This window comes from Rousettus aegyptiacus, unplaced genomic scaffold (genome assembly GCF_014176215.1).
Source record: "Rousettus aegyptiacus isolate mRouAeg1 unplaced genomic scaffold, mRouAeg1.p scaffold_m13_p_2, whole genome shotgun sequence".
NCBI lineage: Eukaryota > Metazoa > Chordata > Mammalia > Chiroptera > Pteropodidae > Rousettus > Rousettus aegyptiacus.
The window spans coordinates 298,568-314,620 of NW_023416295.1; the positions used below are offsets into that span (position 1 = coordinate 298,568).

At 56.2% G+C, this 16,053-nt stretch overlaps 1 protein-coding gene across 4 annotated transcripts in view; it reads right to left on the reverse strand.

Annotated features, from left to right (window-relative positions):
* The window catches only part of FARP2 (FERM, ARH/RhoGEF and pleckstrin domain protein 2), an 81,693-nt gene extending 66,989 nt beyond the window's left edge, over positions 1-14,704 (reverse strand). For all 4 annotated transcript variants that reach the window (XM_036236028.1, XM_036236027.1, XM_036236026.1 and 1 more), the window contains exons 1-2: positions 14,621-14,704; positions 1,006-1,233 (exon numbers count right to left, since the gene is read on the reverse strand). In XM_036236028.1, coding sequence (XP_036091921.1) covers positions 1,006-1,206 — 201 coding nt within the window. In that variant the 5' untranslated portion in view covers positions 1,207-1,233; positions 14,621-14,704. The remainder of the gene's footprint in view (positions 1-1,005; positions 1,234-14,620) is intronic.
* Between the last annotated feature and the right edge of the window lie 1,349 nt (positions 14,705-16,053).

Sequence of the window (16,053 nt, forward strand, 5' to 3'; positions counted from 1 at the left end):
GTGCCCAGGCTCCCTGCAGCCCTGAGGCCCATCCTCTCGTCCTCCCAGGGGCTCACCCTGCCCCCCTCCACCCCAGGCAATGCAGCCTGGACGGGATCAAAGGTTAATTCCCATCCACGGCTGGTCCACGGCTCAATCATCTTAACTTCTTGACAGACCCAAGCACCAGCAGGCTTCCTGCCACAGTTCATTCTCTTGTCCTTACTTTTGTGACACTAAAAACCAGAAAAGCTTCTAATGATATTATGTAAGTCAATATGAAAATATTGCCAAAAGAGAATATATTTATGTATCGCATGTGAAAAAGATAATTTTTAAAAAGAATATTCATGCTGATGTCATGTAGGAAATCAGATAAAGTATTTTCTAATGTATTACGTGCGTCTAAAAGCTATCATTCAAAAATACGTATGCACGCACATACCACGTACATACAGTCACTTCAGTCAACGTTACCAGCACGATCTGCTATCCGGAAACTTCCAAGTGAAGGCGTCATCAGTGCTGACCTAGAGAAACAGGCGCCGTGCTGGCGCTGGGCGACAGCCCCCGGCCCGGCCCTCTGCCCGGTGAGTGCTCAGCCCTCGCCCCAGCCACCCCGGGAAGGGGGACTGCAATCGCCCCCACATTTCAGACAAGGAAGCTGACGCCTAGCGAGGCGCAACGACACCCCTCACCGAGGCGGCCAGTGGCTGACGCAGGAAGACTGGCAGCGGCCACGCGGTTCCGGTTTGCGCCCTGTAGCCCGAGCCAGCCCCTCGAAAGGAAAGAAGGGAGAGCCCGATGAGACCAGAATTTCAAAGGAAAGACAGGAGAACACCACTCTCCAAACTACGAGGAGAAACCGGGACGCGCCGTTTCCAAGGATTTTATTGTGTGTCACCAAAGCCACTCTCGGTCACCTTCATAAATGAGCAAAATCTAACCAGCAAATGGAATCTGGGGCATGACACTTGACTATCAGGAAATGTAAGGAAACGTGCCTCCAGAAGCCCTGCTTCCTACCTCGACGTCAAACGTTTCCACGGTGCTGTCCAGCAGCGTCACGCTGATGTGGAGGTGCTTCTCCTGCATCCTGGCCGGCGTCCCTGTCGCCGCCCTGAGAGTCTGCCGAGGCTCGAGGGTGCTCACTCCCCCGGCGGTCTGGGCGCCCAGACGGGTCCCTGGGGTCTGCAGGGCTCTGTATGTCCCTTCGATCTCCCCCATTCGTCACCAGCTAAGAGTGAAGAATAGCTAAAACAAGATGAAACCCAAAGAATCGTCACTAGTTATTTAGACATTAAAACAATGTAAAAAAATTGTCAGGTACGCAGGAATTCTTCGCGAATTTTTGCAGCTCCTATGAGTCTTCATTGCATAACGACAGTTACAAGGTTATCTCCTACTCATATGTGGGTCAGTGGGACAGAAAACGGTGACAGGTGGCATCCCCAACAACAGCACCTCCTCGGTGCTTCTGCGAGCCAGGCAGCACGTAGCTCGCCGAGCCCACAAAACCTCACGCGCGAGCCCGTCATCACTACTCACCTGGCGGAGAGGGGGCGCGAGGCAGCTGCGGCCCGCACCACCCTGGGCCGCGGAGAGGCCCGGCACACCCTCCCTCCCCCAGCCCGAACGGCCGCCGCGCTGGCCACACGCTGTGAGCACCGGACGCAGCAGGGCACCGCGCCCACGTGTGTCACGCAGCAGGCCCCTCGCCTCTGCTGACGCGGTGGGGAAAACGCCAAGGGAAGCAGCCGAAGACAGCGGGCTGGTCCCTGCCACCTCGGCACTCCCCGGTTCTTCGGAGCCGTGTCTCCCCAGGCTGGGTGGGTGCCGCCAGCGGTGTGGGAAGTAGTTCAGACGCAGCGCCGAGTGACAGCCTGGGCGGGGGCCATGAGGGCTGCACACCTGGTGTCAGGAGGCACCTGCCACAGGCCAGGCCCCTCCCGGCAGCGGCTTTAACCCAACCTCACGACAATCAGCATCACTACCCAGCGAGTGCCCCGCTGACGATGGCGGCACTGAGGGCCCAAGGGGGTCGGGCAGCTGCCCAGAGAGGCGCCTGTGCCACAAGAAGGTCTCTGGCTTGAGCTGCGAAGCTGAACAGGGCTGATCATGCCGTCATGTCCAGCAAAGAGAGAACAGGCCAAGTGTCGGTTAGATCCAGTGATGCTGCCTGGCTTTTAACCGTCACTAATATAGTCAGTCACCTTCGACTTACAGCAAATTTCTTTCTTAAATGAATGTATTATGTTTGAAAGTCAAAGGAAAACACTTCACAGCAAAAGAGCACGGCGACAACGCATGCCAGATGGCTGGCCAGGAAAGCACGCAGCTGCTGCAGAAGTCATTTTATTTCACTTAATCGTCTTCGAAAAGTCTCCTACTAGTTTGCAGTGAATTTTTTAGAAAACGAATCTCGCTAAGTTGCCGGCCCAGTCCCTTGCGCGCCAACGTAACTGCTCTGAGTCCTCCGGCCCCTTTTTCTTTTTCATGTTTGTTATTGAGACAAACTCATAAACTTTTTATCTCTTGAATTAAGTTCAGAAAGCCTCACAGTGACCAGCTGCCAAGCAATCCCTACTGTCCACCCGCAGGGGGCTTCCCCGCACATCTGATCCACTAAGCAAATGGCAGGGCGTGAGGAAGAGAGGGCCCCGGGAGCGGTGGACGCGAGCCGCGTGGGCAATGGCGGGAGCACGTCATCCTGCCAAACCGGTCTCCGTCCCGATTCCTGCCCGGATGAGCAGACCGGGCCCACCCAGGCACACGTCACCTGAGCCCCGCGTCTGGTCCAGGTTGGCAGTTACCTGTCACCCTCAGAGCTCTCTCCAGGCCGTATGCCCTCCGAGAGCAGGAACTAAATTCTTTCTGTGAATGTTTGCTAAGTAGTTCCTTAATTAATGTCACTGGCACCAGAAAACATCAAAGGACTTGAGAAGCGAGTGCCATGGCGCGGGGACGTGAGCGGAGACCCCGCCGAGAAGCCGTCTGCAGCGTGAGAACGGCGGCTCACGCTTACCCGGCGCGCCTCTGAAACAGGCCTCAGGCGTCTTACTTCGGGCACCGAAGCAATCCCCCGCCTTAAGTGACAATTCTGGAAACACATACAACCTGAAGATAGTTTTAGAAGCCACTTTTCTTATTTGTTTCATTGTATAATTCTCATTTATATGTTTTCTTAATCATTTTAGAGGGAAAATAATTCTTCAGGCTCTTTCTCGTCTACTCATGATAAGAAAGTCAGTTCTAAACACATAACTCTGAGAAAGCTCAGGACAGCCAGTGTCCAGAGGTGCCCCCTCGGGTGAGAACGCTGGGCGACAAGTCAGGGCGGCGGCCCTCTCAGAGCCGGGGAGGGCTGTCTGGAGCGCCTGGCGCCGCCCTGCTGCTTGACCAGGGGGCTGTCCCCTCAATGACTCATTAAGCCATGCATTTGATTCATGCCGTTTTTCTCTAGCTGTTCATTTTATAATAAAAGTATATTTAAAACTATTTACTTTTAATTTAATGTGGTTTCATCTGTCATAAAAACAAAAGGCAGAAGAGACAAATGAGAAACTTCCTTAGTTCAAGGAAGGCTACGACACAGCCCCCGAGACGAAGCCCCTCCGAGCAGACGCACGCCCTGGCTGTGTCCACCCGGCCCACAGCGAACAGCAACACAGCCACAGGACACCCCCGTCCTGGAAGACAGACTCGCTTAAGACCCCATGAGGGCTCTGCTGGGACAGTCTAGAGAAAAACCTGTTTGTATCACACAACAGTAACACGTCATAAACTACCCATTGAATAATTACTTGGCTTTAAGCAGAGAACTTGGAGGAAATTGGTGGGTAACACTAATGCTGTGGATGTCACTTAACCTTGGTCTCAAAGACTATTGCTCTGTTTTAGAACGAGCAGCGTAAGTAGACACTTCCTGTAGAAACGTGAGTTTGCTTATCCAACAGCCACTTTCTACAGCCGGACAATGGGAGGAATGAAAGGAAAAACGCATGTACCAAATCTGTCTCGTACAAAGTGTGACCTATTTGAACTTACTGTTTTGTTTTGTGTGCTCATACACAAACATGAAGAAGGCAATGATGTGCCAGCTAGACTGGAAACACAGCATGGCCAGCAAGAGCCCCTGGCACGCCAAGCACTCTGCAGGCCTGGGGCCCTGAACGTCGATGGCGCCCCTGCTCCCTTCCCTGCTGCTGCGGGAAAACCCTTCCCGAAGGCCGGAGGGACGCGGCGCTGCAAGGACCAGGGACCCGCGGGCCTCCGGGCTGGTTCCCCGCCTTCCTTCCACGCGAGCGAAACGCTGCGTGGGCTTCTCCCTCACAGCGCCTCCCGCGGCTGGTCCCACGGCCACTGCCGATGCGCAGAGCTCCCGGCGCCTGGGCCCACGTCCTCATGAACAACAACTTTAAAAACCACCCTGAGCTTGGAAAAATGAGGCTCAAAAGCCTGCCAAGAATGTGCGTGATGGCGTGCTGGCAGTGGGGAGGCAGCGCGCGTGCGGGGCGGGGACGCGTGGGGCTCTCACGCACCGTTTGCTGTGAACCACGAGGCGCTCCCAAAAAGCCCAGTTAAAAAAACAAGCTCTGCCATGGAGCACGGAGCTCAGAAGGGCCAGAGTGAGGGCCGGGGCATCGCCCACGGCAGCGGGGGGACAGCGCGCGCCCCGCGCGGCCCCCACATGTGCCCACGCGGCTGCCGCAGTGCCGGCAAGCAGGAGCACCCCCGCCCTCGGGACAGTTCTGGTTGCCTCTTTTGGGAGGACCAGAAAACATACAGCAGGTGCTTGAAGGACGTCATTTTGTTCAATGTTGTTTCGCTATTGCGTTGATGAGAAAGAAAAAAGCCGACTTCTGTGTGGGGCCCTGTCCGCGGTGCATGCGGTCTCCCCACGTCTGCGCAGGTTCCTCCCACGTCCCAGAGACGTGCCATGGGGCTGACTGAACGCCCAGACAGTCCCGCGATGGGAGCACGGCCTGAGCAGCGTGGGGCCCCCCGGCACCCCGAGCTCCGGGAGGGGCTCGGCGCCCCCAGCCCTGAACCAGAAGCGGCTGGGGGGGGGGTTCGTCCTCGTCCGTCTTCGTCTTTCCTAAACGTCTGCAGGCCTTGCCCTGAGTTCGTGTCTCCCATGAGAAGCGTGTGGGGTCTTTACGTAGAGCTGGGTGACGTCCGGTGGCCGGAAACGTGCCGCGGCGACCGAGCCTTCGGTCGTGTCGTCAGCCTCTGGCACAACCGGTTTCATTACACGTCGTTCCATGTAAAGTCTCAGTTTCTGAGGCCCTATCGATGACGTGAGGACCTGCCGTGTTCCTACACCGACCACCTAAGGAAGCAGAACGTGGCACTTACTGTCGCCAGTGTCCACTGCGTCCGAGCCCCGCAGCAGGACGGCGAATGAACTCCCACTGCCGATGACACCTGCCTGGAATTGCGACCTCACTCCTTGAGGCGGGGCTGCCCTGCCTCTTCATCACGGCACAGCAAGGGATGAGCCCTTTCTTGTTCCCTTTCTAAGCATGACCAGCAACTGAGTAATTCGGCCAGTGTAAGGAACTGGAGAAAAAAGCAGGCAGCATTTGTACTGCCAGGCGAAGCCCCAAAGAGCTGATGGGAAACGGCTGGCGGCGGGTGGGCGGGGCGGGCGGCAGCCGCACAGACGCCGCCTCCCCAGGCACGGCGTCCCTGTCTGCTGGCAGCCGGCGTGGCGGAGCGCGGCACAAGCGTTTGGCGCTGGAAACCCGGCGGGAAGACGCTGCAGCCCGGACCTGTGCGCAGCTGGAGCACTCACGGCAGCCCAAAGCCTGGGCCGCGCTGGGCCCCGGCCCCGGGAAGGGCCGTCGCAGTCCACCTCAAACCTCTGCTGCCAGAAGGGCGCCTCCCACAAAGAGAAGGGTGTCTATCACGGTGGACAAAAAGGGCCAATGAAAAGGCAGGCCCTGGGGGAAACCGAGGAAGGGCACAGCAGCTGCCCAGGGCTTGGGGGGCCGGGAAGCCTGGCGGCAGCACACCTGGGACCAACTCCCCACCCTGCCATCAACCCTCGCTCACTGCCGGCCCGGCAGGCTTTCACTCTGGCAGGCGGGGTGAGGGGGGGCTCCTCCCCCTTGGAGCTGAGACCCTTTTCAACTCCGGGAATCCATGATTCTGTGCTAACACGGCTCGGTGTGAAAACAAAATGAAAGGTGTTCTCGACTCCAATTAACTTATCGTACTTAGTAGCCAAAACAAAACTAAACCTCAGAAAACCATGGCGTCCCCACCGTATGAAGAGGCTGAAGCTCGCAGATAAATGCAGCGTCACTGTATAAACACCGATTACCAGTCCAAAGAGATGACTCTGGATGGAACATTTGCAAGCCTTACAATTCACTTTTTAGGTTTTATAAGAACTGCCTGAACACTAAACGGATGTCAATGCTTTTGACCTTCGACCATCAGGTATCCTGATTTTATGTTAAACAAAATTCTATTAACTGAAAAAAGAAAAGTTTTAAGAGCCAAAAATGAACCTAGATAACTGACTGATTCTCTACTTTTTTTGGTACAAAGCCACTCAATTTAACGTCAAAATCTTCACGGAAGTAGGAAGATGTTTATATGCTGCTTTGGTGTGAAAGAGAATAAAAGCGAGGTACAAACGCAGGTGCGTGCCACACGAACTTGTGTTAAGAGGAGGAATATAAACACACGCGTTTGCTTATATTCAAACAACAACAGGATAAACCCAAAACGAAGGAGCCTGGTTGCCTGTGGGGGGAGGTGTTGGGGAGACAGTGCTGGAAACTCTGCGGCTTCTAATGGTGTTTCATCGTGTTGCCTTAGGAACTTTGCAAGTGTTTTTACATGATTAAATCAGTATTTTGGAAAAGCAAGCCCTAAAAACTCAAAATGAAACAGATAATCTTAAGTGAACCTTAAAACAGTAGCTAACCATTGAAGAGAATTAGTTCACGTGACTTTAAGACTCAGCAACTTCATCATACACACTAATGAAATGGAGCCTCAGCACTCAAAGACCACAGGAGAAATTAGCGTGTGGATATTCTACGGGAAAAATGGTATGACTTTTTCAATAAATGGCTGAAAAAAGTAGGGTGGAAGCAATAGAAACTATTAAATTTAAAATTTAAAACCTGTTACCTGCCAAAGGCTACGTGTGCCCTTATTCGAATGCTGAGTCAAACACTCACCGGACCGTGGGGGACAGTGGGCGCCAGCCCTGGGCGGGGCCGAGTAGACATTAAGCGGCACAGCTGACTCCCGAGACGGCCCTGTGCACACACGAAGGGGAGGGACGCTCTTCAAGACGTGCACTAGGTGTTCATGGATAGAATGGAGCAATGTCTAGGGCTTACTAAAATAATCCCGGGAGGCAGAGATCAGTGGAGGGGACTATCAAACAAACAAAACCCCCTAAACCACCGCCCCTACGTGCTGTGGGTTATTGAAGCTGGGTTTGACATACTGTTTACTTTTGTCAATGTTCGAAATTTTTCATAAGTTAAAACACGCACACACACAAAACAGATTTAGCAACAATTTTCAATGTATATAAGGGTTCAAGGAAGCGCTGGAGTAGGACATCGCTGAGGGGGAGAGAGTCCTAGACGACGAAACGCTGGCCCAGCCCCTTCCTGTCTCGTGGGAAATCGCAGCCGGAGAAGGAAGCCACAGACCCAGTCTGTGAAGACGTGAGGCCAGCAACCAGTGTCCTGGCTCCCAGGCCAATATAACATATTGCAAAACTTTCAAGATTAAAAAATAAGACAAAAAAACCTGACTTAAAACTGTACATCCATGCACTATAAAGCCACTCTTTGCCACTTCCATCTTATGTCACTATTGTATCTTTCAGTTCTAAAATCCCCATTTATTTTTCTTTACATCTTTAATTTTCCCCCAAGACTTTCTACCTTTCCATTTGCTTCAAGAGTACCCTTCGTTCTCAGAACATTTTAATAGCTGCTTTAAAGTGTACTTTAGTTTTTATTGTAACCTTAACTTGCCACAAACTTAGCAACTTAAAATAACAGCCTTTTATCACCGCGGTCTCTGCGGGCTGGAAGTGCGGGTGCAGTGTGGACCAGCAGCATCCTCTGCCCGGGGTCTCACGAGGTCTGACTCGAGGTGTCCCCTGGCCTGGGGTCCCGTGGGGTGCGCTGGCGCAGAACCACTCCCAGGCTCGTTGGGTTCTGTGTTTGTACTGGACGTAGGCCCCCGGTCCACGCCGGTCATGCTCAGCGTCAGGAGCCCACCTGCTCTCCTCGGCTTCCTCCACCCTCTCGGGCAGCCTGCTGGACCCTTCGTGAGCTTCACTCTCTCTGTGGCCCCCTCCCGCTGTTAGCTGGAGCAAGAGCTGGACTTCAGGGCTCAGTAATCAGCTGAGGCCCACCGGGAGAAGCCAGGACGCCCTCACACATTTACGATGAGCTGATCAGTACCCTAAGTTAGACCTGCAAACGCTGCTGCAATGCCGTGTAGCACATTCCCAGAAGTAACACTAGTGGATGGAGGTCGTGAGGGCCACACCTCTGCCTGCCACGAAGTTCTCCGGCGGCTTCTCGGCCTCAGCCGTCCCTTCTCTCGTGAGGTGTACTTTCCCGGTTCTGTATATGTTGGGTAATTGTGGATTGTATCCCGGATGTTTTAAATATCGTGTGGTTATGAGGCTTTGGGTCTTGCTGAAACCCATGCACGATGCTGGTGTTTTGCTCTGGCAGGCACTGGCTGGCCGGGTTCGGGCTGCAAGTCCCGACTGGCCGTCTGTGGGCTGTGGCCTTGGCATCAGCTCCGGCGTCACAGGCTGTCCCCGCTGTGCGCCATGACCTGGCGGCCTGCGTGGTTTCCAGGCAGTGATCCACCCAAAGTCTCTGGCAAGCTGTTGGGGGTCAGACTCATGAGTGGCAGGTCCGCCTTGAGCCCCTAGGTTCATAAGCCACTTCGGGGATCACTTTTCAAGCTCTTCCCTCTCCGCGATCTCCCTGCGTCTTTTCCAGCGGCCTGGGGCTCCCCTTCTCAGTCCTCCAGCCAGGAACCTAGGCCTTTGCCTCCCCTGCTCCGCCATTCGCTTGCTGTGACTGCACCCTGTTCTGGGTCCAAGCCGCAGGAGGAGAGGAAAAGGCAGCAGGAGTCCCCCCACTCTGTCAGAGTGCTGCCACAGGGCTGAGTGGAGGACAGGGAGAGAGCGGAGAAACAGCGGGGCTTCTCCGCACTGTCTGAAGCCCAAACGAGGAGCCTCCTCCTAAAGCTCTCCGGTTCGTGCCCGGGGACCGCCGCTGGGCTTCCGACGCCGGAGACCAGGCGGGGGACGCTGGAGGGAGAACGGAGTCCCCACTGAAGCAGCACACTTAAATCATGGCCTTTGTCCCCAAGCTGCCTGTCACTATTTACTTGTCCGTCCTCAAATAGCTCCATGCAGCTGTCCAGGCTTTGTAGCCACAGTCGGGGGACAGACGGGCAGACTGTGCTCCCCCGCCCCCAGAGCTGGGGCTGGAGCTGACGTCCACGCAGGGAGTGGCTGCCCTGGGCACATGAAGGGGGCTGCTTTTTATTTCCTTCACTCCAGCGTTCTGCATTTTTCAAATTGCCAGAGGTGATGGGTATCTATCAGTGTCGCTTCAGAAGTGTAACTGGTGGTCACTGTGGGACGCCACTGCCCTCTCTTTGAGGGGAGGCAGGGACAACCACCTTGTCTCTGCAGGAGCTGCGCCTGCTCCCTTCCGAAATAGTTCAAATAAAAATCAACACTTTCAAACACCCTGGGTCCGATTTCTTATTCAGATACAGGCACGTGCTGCCTAATAACGGGGCACAGTCCAAGACGGGCTTCGTCAGGCGATTTCGTCATCGCACAAACGCCAGAGTGGCTCACACACACCGAGATGCCGCGGCCGCTGCACACCTGGGCTGGGGGCTGCCTCCTGCCCCTCGGCCACCGGCCCGCACAGCCGCTCAGCTGCTGGACAAGACGGCGCGCGATGAACCACGGCACGAGACACGCCGCGCGGTCGAGACGCGGGGGCTGCTGCCGGCGTCGCAGCAGACGTCTACCAATCGGCAGGAAGAGCGCACTCCAAATCCGGTGAGGTCAAGCACCGTGGACGCGTACGCCAGGAGCGCTGCGCACACCGTGCCCGCTGCACCGCCACACGACCGTCGGCACGGCGGGCCTCGCCTCACGCGGACGGTGTGAGGACGGGACGACGGCGCCAGGCGCGGTGCGTGCGGCCCCGCGGTGCCCTGGGGACCGGCGTGCCACACGAGGTCAGCCCCTCAGCGCCCGAGCGCCGCCGTGCGGCCGGGACTGCGTGAGACTTGCTCGCCCAGCACTCATCTGATTGACTGCCACCAAAGCCGCTGGGACTTGAAGCATGAACGAGATGAGGGTTAACCAAGGCCAGCAATTCAGACAATTTGTGGAGCGACCTCGTGCTGCTTCGTCCTTCCCGCGTTCGCGCCCGCAGCGGGAAGAGGCGCTGGGCACCCGCACCCCGCACACCTCTCCTGCGTTATGCGGCGACAAAGGGCCGGAACCTGCCCCTCAGAAGCAGCTGTTCTGCCTCCGGTGTCGGGGCCCCTGACTTGCACCGACCGGCCCCCGCCAGGGTCCTACACAGTGTGCCTATGGCCGTGGCCTTCTGTAAAATTTACCAAAGCTATTCTAATTGCAATCAGCCAAGACTGCTGCCTCTTCCCGCTCCAACTTTGCCCCTCTTTCCCTTATGGCAGACAGCTTAGCAGGGGCTGTCGGCATTTTGGGGAACTAGCCAAGGGAGCAAAGAGTTGGAGATGCATTTAGTTTGCGTCTAATGGGACTCGTTTATGTTGTTTGCAGTTACTTCTGTGTATACTTCAGTTGTCACTGGCCATCTCAAGGCGGGGGTGGCTTCCACGAACACCGCTACAGCGCTGCGCCTGCTGGGCGGCGGTGAGGGCCCCCGGGCAGGGCCTGGCACCGCGAGCGTGTGGGCAGTGTGAAAGAAACACGGTGGAAAGAGCTGCCGCGCTCGCCTGTCAGAAAACCTGATAATGTAGCAGAATTTTAAATGTACTATAGATATTTCTTTACTTTTTTGAATGGAATTGTGCAAAATAGAACTTAAAAAAACTCCTGCTTTTCCAAGATCCAAACTGGTCACTGTACTAGCAATGGCAAATACATCTATATATGAAATGTTTTATGCATCCAATCAATAATAAAAATTTTTTATCAATTATGCTAAAGGAACAACTAAATTCTTTCTATTCTTTGTCAGATGAAGAGGCAATTACAAAGTACACAGCTGAAAGAAAAGTACTATAGAGGGAATCAGGTAATTAACAAATATGCTACTATCCTGGATTTAGTGATGTTTGTATTACTGGTCACTTTCAAATCTGTAACCAATTTGCTTTTTCTCATCCTAAATAAATATGTACTTTCAAAGTTAATCTTCATTTGTAACATTGTATTCTTTTCATAAGGAGGCCCTCCTTCCCCAATTGTACAAGCTCAGGCATCTGCCCTTGCCCAGATGAAATCTGATTAATTAATGCAAACATTTACTCAGCACCTAGTATCGAGCAAGTGTAAGTACTTAAGGAAATGAGACTTCTTAGCAGAGAGAAAACCCCTCCCATTATGGGGAAGGAAGACGAAGGAGAGAGCGTGTTAACGGCCGCCAAGTGAAGACAGCAGACAGGGCCTGAAGGGGGCGCGGGCGGGCCTCGACAGGAGGAGGGCGTTGGCGGCAGGCCTGAGGAGGCCTGACACACCGCAGCAGCCACCGCGTCCTGGGCGAGTGCCTCTGCACGGAGACCACGCCCTGTCCACATCAGCTCACTTATCCCTCAAAATTGCCACTACGCAGATCAAGGAACTCAGTCTCAGAAAGGTCAGTGACTTGCTGGTGGTCACTCAGCTCTGCGAGTGGCCTTAACGTCACCCTCATTCCATGAGGTGCTGTCTGCTTTCTACTCTGAGAGGAGCTGGATGCTTAGCACATGCCGTCCAGCGATCTAAAAGGGGAGACAAGTATGTAAGGAGCCAGAACTTCCTCCCCGCTACAGGAACAGAAGGTACGAGGCAACATGGAGGACAGGGCGCCCTGGGCCTGACCCGGGCAAGAAGGTGGTGCTGGGCCTCGCAGGGCACAGGAGACCAGCTGGACACACAGCAGTGTGCGCACAGGCATGGACTGCCAGCAAAGAATGAAAGGCCGAAGCGGACTGGGGCCCTGAGGATGCCCATGGGGGCCGGGTGGTAAGCAGGCTGTGGCTGTCACACCGACCTCCTCCTGTAGCTGGGGAGCAGTGAGGAAGATGCTGGATGAAGGAAGGTCCACTGTGGCATCTTATAGCATCATAGTGCCTTTTGCGTTTGAATTTTAAAATGGCTGTGAACTAAAACATCACTTTAGGGGAACAATCCATGACTCTCAAATAAAACCACTCACAGCAGGCTCACTTCCCTCCTGCCCCTCGTCCACGTCCTCACACATTTTTACAGCAGTGTGGCTGCCGTGCACACACTGCCTGGCCGTTCCGGGTAAGGCATGCTTCTGAGCACATCTCCATGGATGAAACTGGTTCAAATTTTGTTTGGAGGAAAAGGCAGGGACGGGGCTGCCAGTACAGGGTTACCAGCTGCGGAGTGCTGCTCCATTCCGACACACGGGGTCTGCATGTCAGAGTCTGTTTTAAAAACCAGGATTCCGAACTCAAAGTCTATACACACTCTGCTAGCTGCTCTCCAGAAAGATTAAACCAATTTACGGCATCACTGCCAACGTAACCGCTCCCCACAAACTCCCCAACGCTGGTTTCTTCATGTTACGTTAGAGGAACCCTCACCTTCTTGACTCCCTGCTGCTGAGGTAAAACCTGGAGTGACCTTGGCTCGACACCCGACTCTACGTTAAGGGTCCCTGCACACCTACATTGTGCCGTGTAGGAAGCTCACGACCCACTGAGCTCAGGGGGGAGCTGGCAAGCTGGCACGAAAGTGGGTGACAGAAAAGCACAACTGAACGAGAAGGGGGAAGCAGCAACGAGAAACACCTGTCCCTGGATGCGAGCAGAGGAGGTGGTCACGGGGCTGCCAGCAGGAGCGTTCGGAAGAGGAAGGGGACAGAAGTCGGTGTGCCAGAGGTTTAAAGGGGCGCTTGGCCAACCAGTTCACAGCTGTCCCTCGAGCGGGACGGTGGCTTTAACTCTGCCCGCTTCCCTCTGCCGTCCGCCCACATGGCTCTTGCACCTGACAACGGGACGGCTGAAATCTATGAAGCGCTTCCAGCGTGCCAGGCGTCCTGCTAACGCTGAGTCCTCACGGCAGCCCCGTGAGGCAGGTAAACTTTACCCCACTGTATCGACGGGGAACCTGAGGCAGAGCTACATTAACATCATCTAATACAAACTTCCTCTTTGGGAAAGGAATCGGTACAGCAGGAACCTGGAGTCCACTACAGAAAATGCCCGTGCGAGTAAACGAGCCCGCGGACCTGGGCGGTTTGGGAGGCTGCACGTCGGCGTCAGGCCCAGAGGACAAACAGCAATAAAGAAAGCATGGGTGCCAGAGGGATGGCCACGGGTGACCCGCCACGGGTGACCCGCCACAGCCTCGACTTCCAAACCGGCCGTGCCACTTGGCCACATCTCCTCTGCGATTTTGAAAGAACCAAGCAAGATGACAGGCACGAAGTACTTCGCGACCCTTGTCATAGAATTAAGTCTTTTGGTGTGCAGGAACTTGGGAAACCTTTTCAAAAAACAGCAGATATAGAAAATTAAAGTTACATTTGGCCCACAAGTCAAGGTTACTCCTTGCCCGTCTACCTCAAACGTCTTCTGTCTCAGGCAGTGAGAAAAAGCTGTGTTCTTTGCGGTAATGCCGTCTACACAGGGCCAACACTCTACCCGGACATTCCCACTGTGGTCCAGCCAAGGCCACCTCAAGGAACCAAAACGGACGCAGAGACGAAAACTGGCCCTTAACGATTTAGCCCTGGGTTTTAAATCCTTCCATCCTTTCTTCACACTATAAGGTGCCATTTTCCCTTGGGCGCACCCTGCTTGAATTTCGGTTTTTCACAGCCGCGGCCCGTGAAAGCCTCAGACATTGCTGCCACCAGGGTAAGTGGAAAGGGCGCCTGCGCGACGCGCTGGGCTGCAGTCTGGTCCCAGTTTTCCTGGCTTTCCTGTAGAAGGCTCCCCACCGCCTCAGGAGTCCTTCTAGCCCTTAGTGGAGTAAAACCATTCATTCCTGACGCCGCATCCCCCCTTTGAGACCCAGCGACGGAAGGGCCACGAAGGGCGCGGCACGCGCCGGCGTCCACCTGTGGCTCCCGCAGGCCCGCTCCGCGCGGCCCGGCCTCCACGCGGGCCTTCCTGCGGCGCCGCGCCCCGCTCGGGCCTCCGGGCCGCACCCTCCCGGCGGCTCCCCGAGCCTCCAGCCGCGAGCTGCCCACGCACCGGCCCGCAGGGCCTGCCGAGCCCGGAGTGGGTCCCGCTGGCGGACCGCCGTCAGGGGCGTCCCGGCCGCCGCGGGCCTCAGTGCCCGCCGCGTCCAGGGCCTCGGCCCTGGGCCTCCGCCGTCCGCCCCGCGGCCCCGCCCGACCGCCCGCGGCTGCGCGTCCTCGCGGCCTCGCGTCCTCACCGGCGGCCCGGCCCGCGCCGTCGCCCGCAGCGGCCTCCGGCCCGGCGCCTGCTCCGCCCGCTCCCGACTGCCCGCGGGCCGCCCCGCTCCGCGCGCCACGCCCGGGGCCCCGCCCCCGCCCCCGCGGACGCGCTGCCGATTGGCTGCTTGGAAGCGCGACGCCGCGCTCTGATTGGTGAATGAGCAGGGAGGGGACGGTGAGAGAGGCACCCGCGGAGTCGAGCGCAAATCCGCGGAGACTCGGCTCGCTGGGTGAGCCCCTGCTCTGGGCGGGGCCTTGGCTGGGGGGCGGGACTTGACCCTGGGCGGGGCCTTGGCTCGGTGGGCGGGGCTTCGACTCCGTGGTCGAGATTTCGGCCCTGGGCGGGCCCGCGGCTTGGGGGCGGGGCTCGACTTCGCAGACGCGACTCCGGCTGGGCGCGGTTCACGCCTCTCAGCTCTTCGCCCAGCCTTCTTAATCTCTACCCTTTGTATTCCTAAGAGTACCGAGGGCCAAGCGAGGATGTACTGCGGCGTAGACTGGTCACTCTGGGGAGGCCCATGACCCTCCAGCCTTCGCAGTCCTTTAGTTTCGCGACCCCCAACTGGGAATGGAAACGTGACACCGCTTCCCAGGCCGGACTCGCCGGAGCACACGCCCCTTCTCTTTCGAGAGGTTCAGTGAACTACTACGCATCCCTTTTCAAGAACCCCCGCCCAACGTACCTGCTGAGGTGGGTGTGGTTCTGGCACCTGCGGCCGTTCCCTCCAAACTGTTGGGATAAATCCAGAACCCACTGGGCTAGCCCTCGAGGGGACTCCCTCCTAGAGTGCTCCCGCCTGAGCGAAGCGCGATCCGTCCTTCCCCAAAAGCCAGACGGGAGTAAATGCCAATCCCAGCACGTTGGTCTCAGGGTGCAAGGCTCGGCAGGGATCCCACCTCCAGGGGCTCAGCCTTTTAGGGTGACCCCTTCCTCCTTTTGTCCCCCGAATCCTCCACCACTCCCAGCTTTTCCTCTTGCCCCCCCCCCCCACACACACACCGCCCCAGGACACAACTGTCAGGAAGTCAGAACCCAACAGACTGTCTTCGCTGCCCCCAGGGTAGCACAAAGCCAGAACCCTGCCTCCCCAACAGGTGCACACTGCCAGTGGAAGCTGCAAAAGGGAAAGCCTGGTTAGAGGGGCAGGTGACCCCAGGAGGCTGCGGGGTGTGCACTGGCTATTGGAGGAAAGGAGCGAGGCAGGGGTGTGCAAGGTAAGCGTACCGGAAGGAACTAGACTGTAGGAGTTTCACCACCCAGGGGTCGAGGTGATGGCTCAGAAGTGCTGACACCATGGATGGAAAAGGTCCAGAGAGGGTCCTGGGTGACAGCGAGAGGGCCATTCAGCCACCAGGATCACCTTCACATTCCAGGTTTTGAAAATGTCTGAGACATTGTACAGTAATGTTC